Source organism: Erinaceus europaeus, chromosome 17 (genome assembly GCF_950295315.1).
Source record: "Erinaceus europaeus chromosome 17, mEriEur2.1, whole genome shotgun sequence".
Classification (NCBI taxonomy): Eukaryota; Metazoa; Chordata; class Mammalia; order Eulipotyphla; family Erinaceidae; genus Erinaceus; species Erinaceus europaeus.
Genome location: NC_080178.1, coordinates 17,568,448 through 17,582,872, shown reverse-complemented (window position 1 = coordinate 17,582,872; position 14,425 = coordinate 17,568,448). Strand labels below are relative to the sequence as shown.

At 44.0% G+C, this 14,425-nt stretch overlaps 1 protein-coding gene across 8 annotated transcripts in view; it reads left to right on the top strand.

Moving 5' to 3' along the window:
* The window catches only part of EXT2 (exostosin glycosyltransferase 2), a 221,277-nt gene that overhangs the window by 109,869 nt on the left and 96,983 nt on the right, over window positions 1-14,425 (top strand). For all 8 annotated transcript variants that reach the window (XM_060176560.1, XM_060176561.1, XM_060176562.1 and 5 more), the window contains one exon: window positions 6,257-6,446. In XM_060176560.1, coding sequence (XP_060032543.1) covers window positions 6,257-6,446 — 190 coding nt within the window. The remainder of the gene's footprint in view (window positions 1-6,256; window positions 6,447-14,425) is intronic.

Genomic DNA, 14,425 nt, shown 5'->3' with positions numbered 1-14,425 from the left:
TATATTCTTCAGCATTGAACCTATGTTGCTGTTGATGTGTTACCTCTTCATCTCAGTGTCTATGTTAAATCAGACACAGATACCTCAATTACTGTTAAATAAATGTCACTAAGAGTTCAATCTTTATTATCTTCCCTCATATGCTGTTTTCCCCCCCAATGCTTCCTTTAATGCTTTTGTGGTTTTTATGTCCCTTTTGATATGCAGGTGAGTTGTATGGAAAAATTGAACATTAAGACAAGTCACTATTGGGGGCCGGGAGGTAGCACAGTGGGTTAAGTGCACCTGGTGCAAAGCACAAGGACCGGTACAGGGATCCCTGTTGGAGCCCCAGGCTCCCCACCTGCAGGGGGGAGGGGTCGCTTCACAAGTGGTGAAGCAGGTCTGCAGGTGTCTATCTTTCTCTCCCCTTCTGTCTTCCCCTCTTCTCTCGATTTCTGTCTGTCCTATCCAAGAACAACAGCAGCAATAACAATAATAGCAACAAGGGCAACAAGAATAGGAAAAATGGCCTCCAGGAGCAGTGGATTCATAGTGCAGACACCGAGCCCAGCGATAACCTGGAGGGGAAAAAAAAAAAAAGAAAAAAAGACAAGTCACTGTCTACTTCCTGCCACCCATTCTGTCCTCCCTCCCCACTTCACTTCCTGGATAGACTTGGCATCTGAGATGGCACAAGATATGAGATTGAGATGCCAGCCAGAGACTCTGGTCCCTTCTCCTTGGCAGTATCTTGAAATCAGAGTCATGATGCCTTTCAGGAGAATGACTCCGTTTAAGTCCCAGCCAGTTAGTATTTTGACACCAGCCATTGCGTCTCTTAGGGGAATTGTCTTCTCCTTTTGACATCATAAAGGTGCTCAAGTATTTTGTCTTACTCATTTCTCCCAAAGAACAGACTTTTGCGTTGTTGGCATTTTAATAGTTTTTCCTTCTGTGTCAAAGGTGTATTTCCCTCTCTTCTTTGATGTGCTCACTTAATGTCAGTGTTTCCTATTTGGTATGTTTTTATTCCATGTAACTTCTGAAAGTGTAGAGTTTGGAGTGGGCTCTTGGTTATTACTTCATATATGATTCTCAAGGATAAAGAACTTGCAGCATTTTTGTATTAGATGAAAGCTAGAAGGAAAGGACCCTGAAGTACATACCAATTTCCAAAGTCTACTTGTGAGGCTTACCCTGAACTTTGGAGTAGGAGGGTGTAGGGAAGGACTTTGAACCACACCAGCTGGTGTTCTGGAGTCACATAGCCGTGACCTCTTTCTCACACCCAGTACTTGTGGGTTACATAACTTTAAACATCACACACACACACACACACACACACACACACACACACACACACACACACACTTTCTTTCCTTCCTTTCCTCCTTTTCTCTTTCTTCTGGAAAGGCAAGTGATTAAATGTCATGTGCTATTTCTCATTCTCCAGTTTCATCACCTTTGGATTGAGAATAATAATTTTATCAGGTGGTGTTGTAAGACTCAAACGAGATAGTGCACATAAAACACAGTAATTGACACTTGGGACATACTCAGTAAATTATGGCAGCATCACATATTATATTAGTTTTTAATTTGATTAATTTATTACTGGATAGAGACAGAAATTGAGAGACCTGGGGGAAATGGGGAGAGAGACACCTGCAGCCCTGCTTCACCACTCGTGACGCTTTCCCCCTCAGGTGGGGATCAGGGGCTTGAACCTGGATTCTTGTGCACTGTAATTTGTGTGCTTAACCAGGTGCACCACCGCCTAGCCCTTCATTACATTGTTGAAGTATGAATCAAGTATGTTTTTTTTAACATTTCTTTTTCATGGAAAGTAGTGTTTTTGAAGCATGAGATGATACTGTGTTGGGAGGAATAGTTGAGTGGGTTGGGAGGGTTAGTGCCGAGAAAGTTTAAAGCTGGGGGGTTAGAAGCTAAGCACAGAGCCCTTTATTGACTTCAGTATCCCAGAAAAGTCAGGAAGATATCAATAATAGTATGGGGGGGGACCTCAAAGGAAATAAAGTCAGTGGTAAAGTACAGTTACTAAGATCCAGACACCTTCCTAAGAGTACAGCTTAATGTCAAAGGGCAATGTACCACGCAGACAGCGTCAAGAGAGAGCTTCTCCCATTGTGTCTCCTGGCTGTGAAGCAACATTTTGACCTGTTGTGGACATTTTGACTTTAATATCCTGATTACATTAGTAGTCCAGGAATCCAAGGGTTCCATCTCATGTTCATTCCATGTGTTTGTGTACATTTTCTGTCCCATACCGTTACATCTGGAAAACAGCTGTTGTCATCAACGTGGTGAAGAGTGTCCATCCGTGATAGGGATGAGACTGTTGGGGGACCTCAAGCATTCTGAAGTATGAACAGCTCTAGAGCAGTATAAGCGAACAGAACAGCTGATGAGACATTTCATATTCAGACATCTTCTGGCAGAGATGAAATTAGTTCCTGGACTATTTACATAACATATGAATGTGATTAGGTCACTGAATTGGGCACTTAGAGACCTTTAAAATCAAGAAGGAAGAGGGTGATAGAGAGGAAAAGAGACAGAAAGACACCTGCAGCCCTACTTCACCACTCATGAAACTTTCCTCCTGCAGGTGGGGACCAGGGATTCGAACCTGGGTCCTTGTGTATTGTAACACGTACACCCAACCAGATGCGTCACCACTCGGCCCCTGGGTGACTGTTTTAATATTAGCAATGAAAATTGTATTTACTTTGTTACTTGTTAAACTTTGCTTTGGAGAAACTTCCAACTTGGAGAGACTATGAGAATTGTCGGTGGACTCCCTTAGGTGTTATACATCTTGATTTACACAAGTCTTGATTCCCAATATTTACAAGTGATATAGTTTGATATGATTGATAGTGGTTTGGGCTTTATTGCTTTATTTTTGTCTTAAAAACTTAAGTGTGCTGATTATTTATTGGGGCCTGTTCGTTTCTCTTCTAGCTCCTATTCCAAGAATTTACTTAATTTCTTTGTTTGTTTCTCCCATATTCTGTTGTCTTTTTCCAGAATCCTTCTATTAGATGGATATTGGACCTTCCTGAACATTCTTTTTCTTTCTTTTTTTCTTTTGCCTCCAGGGTTGTTGCTGGGGCTTGGTCCCTGCACCATGAATCCACTGCCCCTGTTGGCCATATTTCCCTTTTTTTTTTTTTTTTTTCCTCCTCCAGGGTTATTGCTGGGCTAGGTGCCTGCACCATGAATCCACCGCTCCTGGAGGCCATTTTTCCCCCCTTTTATTGCCCTTGTTGTAGCTTCGTTGTGGTTATTATTATTATTGCCCTTGTTGACGCAATTGGTTGTTGGATAGGACAGAGAGAAATGGAGAGAGGAGGGGAAGACAGAGAAGGGGAGAGAAAGATAGACACCTGCAGACCTGCTTAACCGCCTGTGAAGCGACTCCCCTGCAGGTGGGGAGCCGGGGGCTCGAACCGGGATCCCTACGCTGGTCCCTGCGCTTTGCGCCACATGCGCTTAACCCACTGCACCACCGCCCGACCCCCCATATTTCCCTTTTTACTCCCCTCTTCTCTGTTTTTTTTTCTTCTATTTTATTTAATAGGACAAAGAGAAACTGAGGGGGGAGGAGGACATAGATAGAGAAGGAGAGAGAGAAAGAGACTTGCAGACCTGTTTCACTGCTCAAGAAGCATCCTAGCTGCAGATGGGAAGCAGGGTGCTCGGACCAGAGTCCTCTCAATTAGTATATGTGCACTTAACCAGGCGCACCGCTGCCCAGCCCCCGTTCTCATCTTTTTTTATTTATTTATTTTCCCTTTTGTTGCCCTTGTTGCTTTTTATTGTTGTTACAGTTATTATTGTTGTTATTGATGTCATCATTGTTGGATAGGATAGAGAGAAATGGAGAGAGGAGAGGAAGACAGAGAGGGGGAGAGAAAGATAGACACCTGCAGACCTGCTTCACCGCCTGTGAAGCGACTTCTCTACAGTTGGGGAGCCGGGGGCTTGAACTGGGAATCCTTCCGCCAGTCCTTGCACTTCATGCCACGTCCGCTTAACCTGCCGTGCTACCACTCAACTCTCCGTTCTCATCTTTTTAATCTGCTTTTCATCTTCACTTCTTTTGTTCACCAGACTTAAATATGATGACCCTCATTATCTTTCAGTCCCAACCTTCATGGAAAAAAAAATTAATGTTATGTTTTTTTAAATTTTTTTATTATCTTTATTTATTTATTGGATAGAGACAGCCAGAAATCGCGAGAGAAGAAGGTGATAGAGAGGGAGAGAGACAGTGACAGACAAACACCTGCAATACTGCTTCACCACTTGCAAAGCTTTCCCCATGCAGGTGGGGACCGGGGGTTCGAACTTAAGTCCTTGCACATTGTAACATGTGTACTCAACCAGGTGCACCACCACCTGACCCCTTTAATATTATGTTTTTAATACCCTACTTTAGGATAGAACTCTTAAAACGAGAATTAGCCATTTATTCTGATTTTTAATCTAAGAAATCTGTGTAAGGTTATAATTTGTGTTGATGTTGTTATCCTTTCCTTCTGCTTCGATCATCTGTCTCTTCTGAGTTCCGGCTTTTGTCCATTTGGGTTTCAGTCACACTGAAGAAAGTCTGGAAATATCTGTGATTCTAGAATCTGTTCACAGTTAAGTGGGGAAACTTTAAAATCCTGGTCAGAAGTTGCTTATGTGAGGACAGGCTTGTTGTCTGGCGAGCTGACGTGGACGAGGCTGGAGTGGCAAGCCAGCCGCGTTGCTGTTTAGGTTTGGGGACTGGATTTGTCACTGAGAATCTCTGTCTTAGCCTACATTTCCCCCTTCAGCCATGCCTGTGCTTCCACATCTAGAGCTTCATTTCTGAACCTCTCTCTTCCATCTGAGGTCGGGAGGAAAAGTCATGTTCTGACCAAAAGCAGAACCTTGTAAATATGGACCTCTTGGGAGTCGGGCTGTAGCGCAGCGGGTTAAGCGCAGGTGGCGCAAAGCACAAGGACCGGCATAAGGATCCCGGTTCGAACCCCGGCTCCCCACCTGCAGGGGAGTCGCTTCACAGGCGGTGAAGCAGGTCTGCAGGCGTCTGTCTTTCTCTCCTCCTCTCTGTCTTCCCCTCCTCTCTCCATTTCTCTCTGTCCTATCCAACAACAATAATAACTACAACAATAAAACAACAAGGGCAACAAAAGGGAATAAATAAATAAAATAAATATTTAAAAAAATTTTTAAAAAAAGAATAATAAAAAAAAATGGACCTCTAACCACCCTTTCTGTGCATTTCTAATCAGTTCTTCTGTTTCATCCCTGCCCCTTCCTCTTACCCTGTTGATCTGCATCCCTGAGCGTTTGTGAGCTCTGACAGTGTAAAGTTGTGTATCTTTGTTGACACAGCTCTCTACTTTTTATAAAACATATGAGAAAGGAAGATAAAGACAACCAGGGCATCACTCTGGCTCATGTGATGCCAGGGATCAAACTCGGGATCTCATGCTTGTTAAGTTCATAGCTCTTGCCACTGTGCCACCTCGTGAGCTGCCCCAACTCTATTCTTTCCTGTCCCCAGTTCCTTCCAGTCTTTCAGAAAGCTAACACATTGCTACTGCTCAACAGCTATTTTGTCTCTTCTCTCATTTCGTTGTCACTACAGATTAAAATAGTTAGCTGCCATATTTGTGGATTGGGCAGAGGGAATGAAGATCTGCCATGTTTAATTAGACATCTTCTTGGCTGCAAGATTTCTGTTTCTTTCTCAGCAGCCAAAGTAAAGAAAGTCGCCACAGAAATGAATGATGACTTCCAAATAGTTGTTTGGATTGGACGAAGGAAAAGCCATCAAATCTTCTTGTTTGGGAATATTTATTTAATTAAATTAATTAATTTATTTTTCCCTTTTGTTGCCCTTGTTTTTTATTGTTATTATTGTTGTTGTTATTGATGTTGTCGTTGTTAGATAGGACAGAAAGATGGAGAGAGGAGGGGAAGACAGAGCGGGAGAGAAAGATAGACACCTGCAGATCTGCTTCACCACCTGTGAAGTGACCCCCCCTGCAGGTGGGGAGCCGGGGGCTCGAACCAGGATCCTTAAGCCCATTCTTGTGCTTAACGCCACGTGCATTTAACCCGCTGCTCTACCGCCCGACTCCCTATGTTTGGGAATATTGATAATGTGGGGAGAGAGCTCAGGCCCTGATCACTAGAGTCTTCGCTGACTAGAGTCTTCGCTGACCCTTTTCATCATAAATTTGTTTTCGTGCAGAAGTGGAGCAGTGTGAGCAATCCGCTCTTCCTCCCACTCATCCCTCCACAGTCGCAAGGATTCACTGCCATTGTCCTCACCTACGACCGAGTGGAGAGCCTCTTCCGGGTCATCACGGAAGTGTCCAAGGTGCCCAGTCTATCCAAGCTGCTAGTCGTCTGGAACAATCAAAATAAAAACCCGCCAGAAGGTGAGCAGAGTGGGGAAGAAGTGGTGTGTTAAGGGTGTGGCTGGGCTGGGCATTTCTGTAGCTCTCAGCCAGCTCAGTTTTGTGTGGCCCAACAACTGTCCCACTTCTGAGACAGAATGACTCCTGGTTTTCTGCATCATCTCATCCTCATTCTGGGGTGGCCCATTTAACTCCAAGCCCATGGTGTGCTGTGTAGCCACAAGAGTTTGAGGGCTTAGGCAGCCTTCGGATCAAAGGCCATCAGCCCTGGGAAAACAGATCTCAGCTTCCCTCAGCCATCTCGGCTGATTTGTTTACATGGAAACCCAGTTTAAAAGGCATTAGTTTTCTCCTTCCTTATCTCAGCTCTGATACTGTGCTCTCCTTCAAAAAGGATGGCCTCACCTCTGACTGGGACAGTCAGCAGACGTGCCCTTTGCAGTCCCGGGTCCGAGCCTGAAAGCCAGCATGCACAGCAGGCTCCCACTGGCTCATCCTTAATCACTTTGCTTCTTGCCTTGGCCACCCCTCTCATCTGCTGGCTGGCAGTTAGGGTTGAAGACTATTTGATTAATTGGATTTGTTTTTAATTCAGGACACACAGAGCATGTTCCACCTGCATTTAGTTTCTCATTCAGCCCGTCTATTATGGATCTTAATCCCAGAGACTTCAAAGCTCCGGCCCTTTATAGCCTATTAAAGCCAGGAAGTTTCTGATGGATTAGAGCAAGGAATGGGTTTGAAGTTTGTAATGTGCACCGCTATCCCCGATAAGGTCTAGTTTATGACCTGACAGTAGTATCTGCCCTTTTTATGGCTAGTCCCTTTTCATTGATTATGCCAACATTCGGATAGTCGACCTTGGAAGCTGCCAGTGGTAGATCAACAGTGTGCACTAGAAAAAGACCTCATTTCTCTCTGCTAGGGCAACTAGACTACCTCAAGAAAAACTTTTGTTTTCTTCTGATAGCATCTAAAAGTTTTTTTTTTCCTAGTGAGACTGTTGATCTCTGAGAGAATCATATACTTCCTTCTTATTCAGGGAGCCACATTGTGGTAAACAGAATAGCTATTTTACTTACTACATTTAGTAAGGGTTTTTTTGTTTGTTTGATTGATTTTTTTTAATTGCTTACCAGGGTTATTGTTGGGGATTGGTGCTGGCACTACAAATCCACTGCTCCCAGCAGTCAGGTTTTTTTTTTTTTCTTTCTTTTTTTGACAGGATAGAGAAATTTGGCAGCGGGGGTGGGGGAGAGATAGAGAGGGAACGAGAAAGGGAGATACTTGCAGAGCTGCTTCACCATTGGCGAATCAGCCCCTCTGTAGGTGGGGAGTGGGGGCTCAAACCCGGGTCCTTGCACATGGTGATATGTGCACTTAATGGGGTATGCCACTGCCCAGCTCCCAAGGTAGAGGGGTGTGTGTGTGTGTGTGTGTGTATGTGTGTGTTTCCTTCCAAAGTCTAGTTTTCTAGGTTCTAGTTGTGTTTTTTTGACTCTTAGTAAAGGAAAAAAGGGAAGATGGGAGAGAAAAGGAAGATGCTGCCGCCATCTAAGAAAGAAGGAGGAAGAGACTGGCAGACCAGAAGCAAACAGAAAAAGCAGTGTCAGGAGGGAAGCAAGACCCTGTGACTCGGGGGCTGTTCACATCCCCTCAGAGGGAAGTGGACTGAACGAGGCTAAAGGAAAGCTGTGTGCCCCTCGTGGGACCTGGCTCCTGAAGAACTGTGGTAGTGTGCTTCATCCCTGGACACAAAGGTTGCCAGCTTCCACAAGAGCCTCAGCCCCCTCTTGCCATCCTGCCACGTAGGCACAGTCTGTAACAGACCCTTGTGCTAAATGCCAATGAGCTTTCTCCTGAGAAACCCTGGCTGGCCTCTAAGGGCTTGCGATGAACCATTTATTATGACTTTGAGTTATTCCTTTTGGGCAGGTACCTTGGCAGACTATGAGAAAGAAATCATTTTCTTCCCTCTGGGTCTAAGCCGCCGCTATATTGGCAGAACTCAGAACAATACCTCCAACCTAGGTTCTGAATCTAGGTATTCAGTTTTAATTTTTAGTAGATCCCACTAAAATGTAATGGTTAATTTTATGACCAGAAGTTCAGTTTATTTTTTTTTGAAAATCTTTTGGCTTCAGGGAGCAAAGAGAGAGCCCTCAGCCAATGAGGCCTGAACTGTGGCATGCTCGGAGACTTGGACCCACTTCTTAACAACGGTGGTTTTTAGGTCATGCCTCTGGCTCTGGTGACGTGGTTGTTTGGGGAGAGCGTGAGAGCGTGAACCATATTTAATCTTCATTGGGGTGTTTGTTCAGTTCATAAATGGGGCTGTCAGTTCTGGCCCTCCTGCCAGCAAAGGCATCTGATTTTTCATGTATGGCATTAGAAACATGTATACTTCTTACAAAGCAGGTCCAAGGCTTGGAAACATTAGAGGCCAAAGTGACGTTTTTCACTTTCTCTCCATTTACTAAAATAAATATTGTGGTTAACATGTCTGCTGCTAGGAGGATTAGTATAGGCAGGATTTCCCTCTCACTCCCCCTCCTTTTTTTTTTCACTCTCCAATCCAACCAACCAAATTATTTTTTTTTCACTTGTTGGTTACATTTAAGTCTAAATTGCTGGGTTTGAAATTTAAGTAAATACTTAGACTCTGCAATAAATGTTTCCAGTGAGCTTTCCTCACATTGATTTCAAGCTCTGTCAGCCACTGCACTCCTCCTCCCCAGCTCTTCAGTATCCAAACTTGATGGATATAGAGGTTATCTGGCTTGGCCCCTGGCCTCCGCCTGAAGGAAGCTGTTGCATCACATATTTCAAATAGGCTTAGCTCAGCCTTCTGTTTTAAGGGATTTCAGTTTTTAAATTTGTATTGATTTCAGAAAGACACCTCCCTCCCCCATTCAGATTGTGATTTTCCTGAGGTTAGCAGGCAGGATGGGATTGGCTGAGGGACAGGATGGTCGGCCCTGAATAGGCAAAGAGGAAGTAGAAGCAATAACTTCTCCCTTTTTTCCCTCTTGAGTGAATTCTGGGACTGTGGAGGTTAAGGCCATGAGGTCCCGCTGCACCAGGCAGCTCCAACATCCCCCAAAGTGAGCCCAAGGCTTGCACGGAGATGCTCTCATCACATACCTAGAAGAGGGTCTGTGGTTGTGCTTTGTGGCTGTGATTGGCCTAGGGTCATCTTTAGTCAAAAAACCTTTGGTGGTGCCTCTGCCAAGTCAGAAGAGTGTGCTCTTTGCTCACATCTTCTCTCAGCATCCAAGTTGGAGAAGCTGTTCATTAGAACACATTGAAAGAAAATCCTTAACACAAGGAGTGCCTTTTCTCCTTCAAGCTGAACTCTTCAATTAAAAACAAAAACAAACAAACAAAACTCAAAACTGTGAAGTTATCAGATCACCTGGCTCTTTATTTTCCATAAGTTCAACCTATGTTTTCCTCTTTTCCAGATTAGCTTTGTATGGGTGGAAGGTGACAGTTCTGATTTGCTTATTATAGACTCTCACAACATGAACCCCCAAGATGTAAGGGCTTGCTATTCCATTTAGAACCTAAAGGAATAAGAAAAGAAATTCCATCGGTATTAAACAGTGGACTCAGGGCCTGGCATTTCTAGCTATAACATGAACGCTATTTTCATCAGCATTTTTTTTTTTCCTTTTTGAGCCAGGACTTCTCATATGCACATGCATTTCACCACTGCTGTCCTTCTCTCTCCCTCTTTCTCCCTCTTCCCTCAATTTCTCTCTGTCCTATCAAAAAAAAAAGGGCCACAGGAGCAATGGATCTGTAGTGCAGGCACTGAGCCCCAGAGTTAATCCTGGTGGCAATAAATAAGAAAGGCAGAAAAGTAACTTTATTCCTTTGAAAATAGTGAAAGAAAAAAAAATTTTTTTTTCTCATATGTATATCCTACCTCATGCTCCCTTCTGCTGTCCTGAAATTTTAAAGTAATATTTTGAGGACCAAAATCATATATCAGGATTGTCTGCCTTAAGAAGAGTGTAGGCCAAAGTGAACTTTGGACTGGGCAGCATGTATTGTACCAAGGCAAAAGACTCTAGCGAGGTGGGCCTTGGGGGCGTGTGAAAAGAGCCTTGAATGGAATATTGGTGTGCCTATATGCCAGCAATTGTACTGTCAATCACTAACCCCCCAATGAGATGAAAAGGGAGAGGGGGAAGGGGGAGGAGAAGGAAAGAAGAAGGAGAAGGACAGGGAAAAGGAGGAGGTTGAGGAGCAAGTGTAGCACCAGACTTGCCTGCCTGAGGCTTCTGGTCTGACCACTGGCACCACATGTACCAGAGTGCTGCTCTGGCTTCTCTGTCTTTCCACCACTTTCTTAAATGGAACTCACATTTAAAAGGGGAAAAAAAGGCAGCAGTAAATAAGAAAAGGAAATTTATTCATCTGAAGGACAGAGTAAATAAGTAAGAAATCAAAGAGTACTGACTCTTTGATTGCAGCCCTCTTGTCCCTGCGCTTCCCAAAAAGAAATGCGAAAACCCATGCAAAGGGTAGCTCCCCTCCTTGGAAGCCTGTTTTATTTGAAAATGTGTAAACAAAAACAAACACAAAAAACCTGAAAGTTCTGTTTCATGACCTGCCTTGTGGTAATGAAGCTAAGAGGCAGAAGGAGACTCCTTTTGCCAAAACCTGCTTTTGGCCTCTTTTAGACCAGGAAAAATGCAATCCCATTTCTAAAAGAACCATGATTTATTCTGCATTCCATTTGTACTGCCCCCCCCCCCATGTCTTTGGCCTTCATCACTCTCTAAAAATCCCCCATCAAGAATTTACAAGAGTATGCTAGGTCTTTATAGGCACCACCTCAAGCAATTCTTTGGCCATACGGAGGGGAAGAATGTATAAAGCTATCTTTGGGTTGAACATACTGTACATGCTTCCCAAATAAAAGTTCAAATCTCTTTGTGCTTATCCAGAGCTACTAGCATGTTTTCTATACATAATGCAAAAATAAAAAGGGGGGCATTATAAAACTAACATGGCATAAGTGTCTGTTCTTTCATGTTCTTAGTGAGTTTGACTTATTCAGACCTAGAGGCTTGATGGTGAGATATATATGTATATATATTGCCTCCAGGACTATCACTGGGGCTTGATGCCAGCACCACTGCTCCTGGTGGACATTTTCCCCCATTTTATAACATAGGATAGAGAGGAATTGAGAAGAATGGGGAAATAGGGAGAAAGAGAAATAAGTTTGAAGTGTCTCCCCAGTGGGTGGGGAGCTGGAGGCTTGAACCCAGATTCTTGTGCAGATCCTTGCACTTAGTACTATGTGGCTTAACCCAGTGCATTACTGCCCGACCCCTGTGAGATTGTTTATCTAAAAGTGAGTGTGAGCTAGGGATAGAATCCTAAATTTGCCAGGATAATGCTTCACTTCACCACCAATACCTAAGATGCAAAAGAGAATCCTTTGATTCTATAAAGAGACATAACATTGCCTTTTTTCCCCCTTTATTGGGGGAATTAATGTTTTATAGTTGACCGTAAATACAAGTTTGTACATACATAGCATTTCCCAGTTTTCCACATAACAGTACAACCCCTACTAGGTCCTCTGCCATCCAGTTCCAGGACCTGAACAACCCCCCCCCCACCCCTCCACCAAAGAATCTTTTACTTTGGTGCAATACAGCAACTCCAGTCTAAGTTCTGCTTAGTGTTTTCTCTTGAGACGTAACATTTTCAAAGATCAGCATGACTAAGTTCAGTAGATAACTGCTATATTCTGGGCAGTGTGCTGCTGAGTGTGTTCCATTCATTCTCACTGTCCAGTCCACCACGTGAGGATGGTTTCTTACTGTCTAAGAAATGGGTTCAGTGATTGGCTTGCTGAAAACAACTTGGTGAGGAAGGGTTACACTTGGGACTTGAGGCTGTTTCCAAAGACTGTTCTTTCTGCCTTCTGTGGTCCTAGGGCCTCTGGTATCTTGTTTGGCTTCTCCTCTGCTAATAAACAGAAAAGTCTGAACTAAGTTTGTACCTTTCAAGTAGAAAAGCACAGTATGTTGCTGAAGGGATTTTGTTTCATCTTCAGATAGCTGATATGATTCCATTAGGAAATTTGTGCCCATCTTGAGTCTATAAACATTCTTCCCTGTAACTCATACCCCACCATTGATCATGGCCCTGTCTCCTTCAGAGGCTATAGAGAATAATTCCTGTTCATCTGATAACCCTTCTGATAGCCCTAGTGTGGTCAGGGTTCAGGTAGGAGACAGAAATCACAGTCACTGGAACAGAAAGAGTTGGCTCTGAAGACCTACTAACTTGCCGGGATAGCCTGAGGGTGCTTCTTCCCGAGCTAGTGCTCTCTGGGTTGGAGAGAACTCAACTGGAGCCGATCTAGGCTGCTGCGTGGGAGAGGGATCAGGAACTCGTGCCACACTAACTTCGCAGGAGATACACTCTGGAACTCTCGGAGCCAGAAAGCAATTTCCAACTGTCTTTAATCAGAAGAGCAGCTGTTTTTATACTCTCCAAGTAGGGTGGAAACAGGATGTGGCATAGAGAGGGTGGAGCAAAAGGTGACTGGTAGAAGATCAGGGTGTGACAAGGAGAGGATCAGGGTGTGACAAGGAGAGGGGGTGGAGCAGGTGAGAATTCTACCACTAAACCACCAATGCCCTGGAGGGAGTGTGGTGCTTTATGTAAATGTAAAAGTGATTTATGTAAATAGACCAAAGCTTTGAATGGGATCAATCAATCCCTATATAGGCATATGGTTAAGCAGAAGCCAGGGGGAGCTGGCATACTACCCAACATCTCCCCCTTTCTTTTTAACTATTTGCCATAGTATCAGGAGTGGGGGTACTTTGTGAGGCAGGGAGACTGATAAGAGGCACACTTTTTGGGGTTCTACTGTCCCTCCTTGCTCAACCGCTCTGTAGAGAGAGAGACTAACAGGATTGATACACCCCTCAGGCTCAAGCCCTTCCAAGTTCAACCACATCCTCAAAATTCCCCAACATCTCTCTCTTACTTTATGGCCATATATAACTGGTTCAATGTCTGTAAAAGGCTTCATCTCTGTCAGGGGAATAGCAGTGTAGGGGTGAACAGAAACCTATATCATACAGGCATTTTCAAAAGAACTGGCATAAGACATGGAAAACAAAATAGGCGAGCAGCAATAACCAGTGTGATGCCAAGGGGAGGCCTGAGGGGGTATTTTCTGCCTCAAAGGGCAAGGCCTAGCAGGCGAAAGGGCATTTCTTGCCTCTGGGGGTATCAATTGCCTCTGGGGGCGCTTCATGCCTCTGTGGGCATCTCTTGCCTCAAAGGGCGTTTCCTGCCTCTGTGGGCATAACCTAATAAGGAGGGAGAGTTTTCTGCCTCTGGGAACAGAGCCTGCAGGCGAGGGAACATGGCCTATAAAGTCCCAAGGCTCTGGCTGAAGTTATTCTTTGAGAAACACAGCAATGTGTACCAGTAAGTCCGATGGAAGTGTCAGTTCAAAGTAGATGACCACGGAAGAAAATGCCAAGGGATGAAACGCTGCATGTCTGTCTCGATGGGGAATGTCGGCCACCAGAATTCTACTTTTCTGTAGAGAGTGAGCTTTGGAGTCTGTGAATCTGTTTCTTCAGGTCGTGCCAGGTCACATCATTGGTTTCCGGGGGTGTGTTGTAGTCATTCCATCTTGTGGGCGATGTCAGAGAACAGGGGTCCAAATGCATTTCCAGAAATTTTCATTTGAGTAGATGCTTTTTCATGTGAAGACTTGACAGCTGAAATTCACTTACTTGTCAAACAAAACTTGTAGCAGATTAGAAGTTTATTATAATTGATAATTCCATTATAATTGGAAGTCCTTTCTAGTATGATTTTAAGGTTGTTTAAACAGTTTAAACTCAATAAAATGTGGAAAGGTGTAAACAGAAGAACCACGGTAGAAGCCTTAGGCATGAGAATAATTAACATAATCATTGCACTATCTGCCCCACCCATAACTC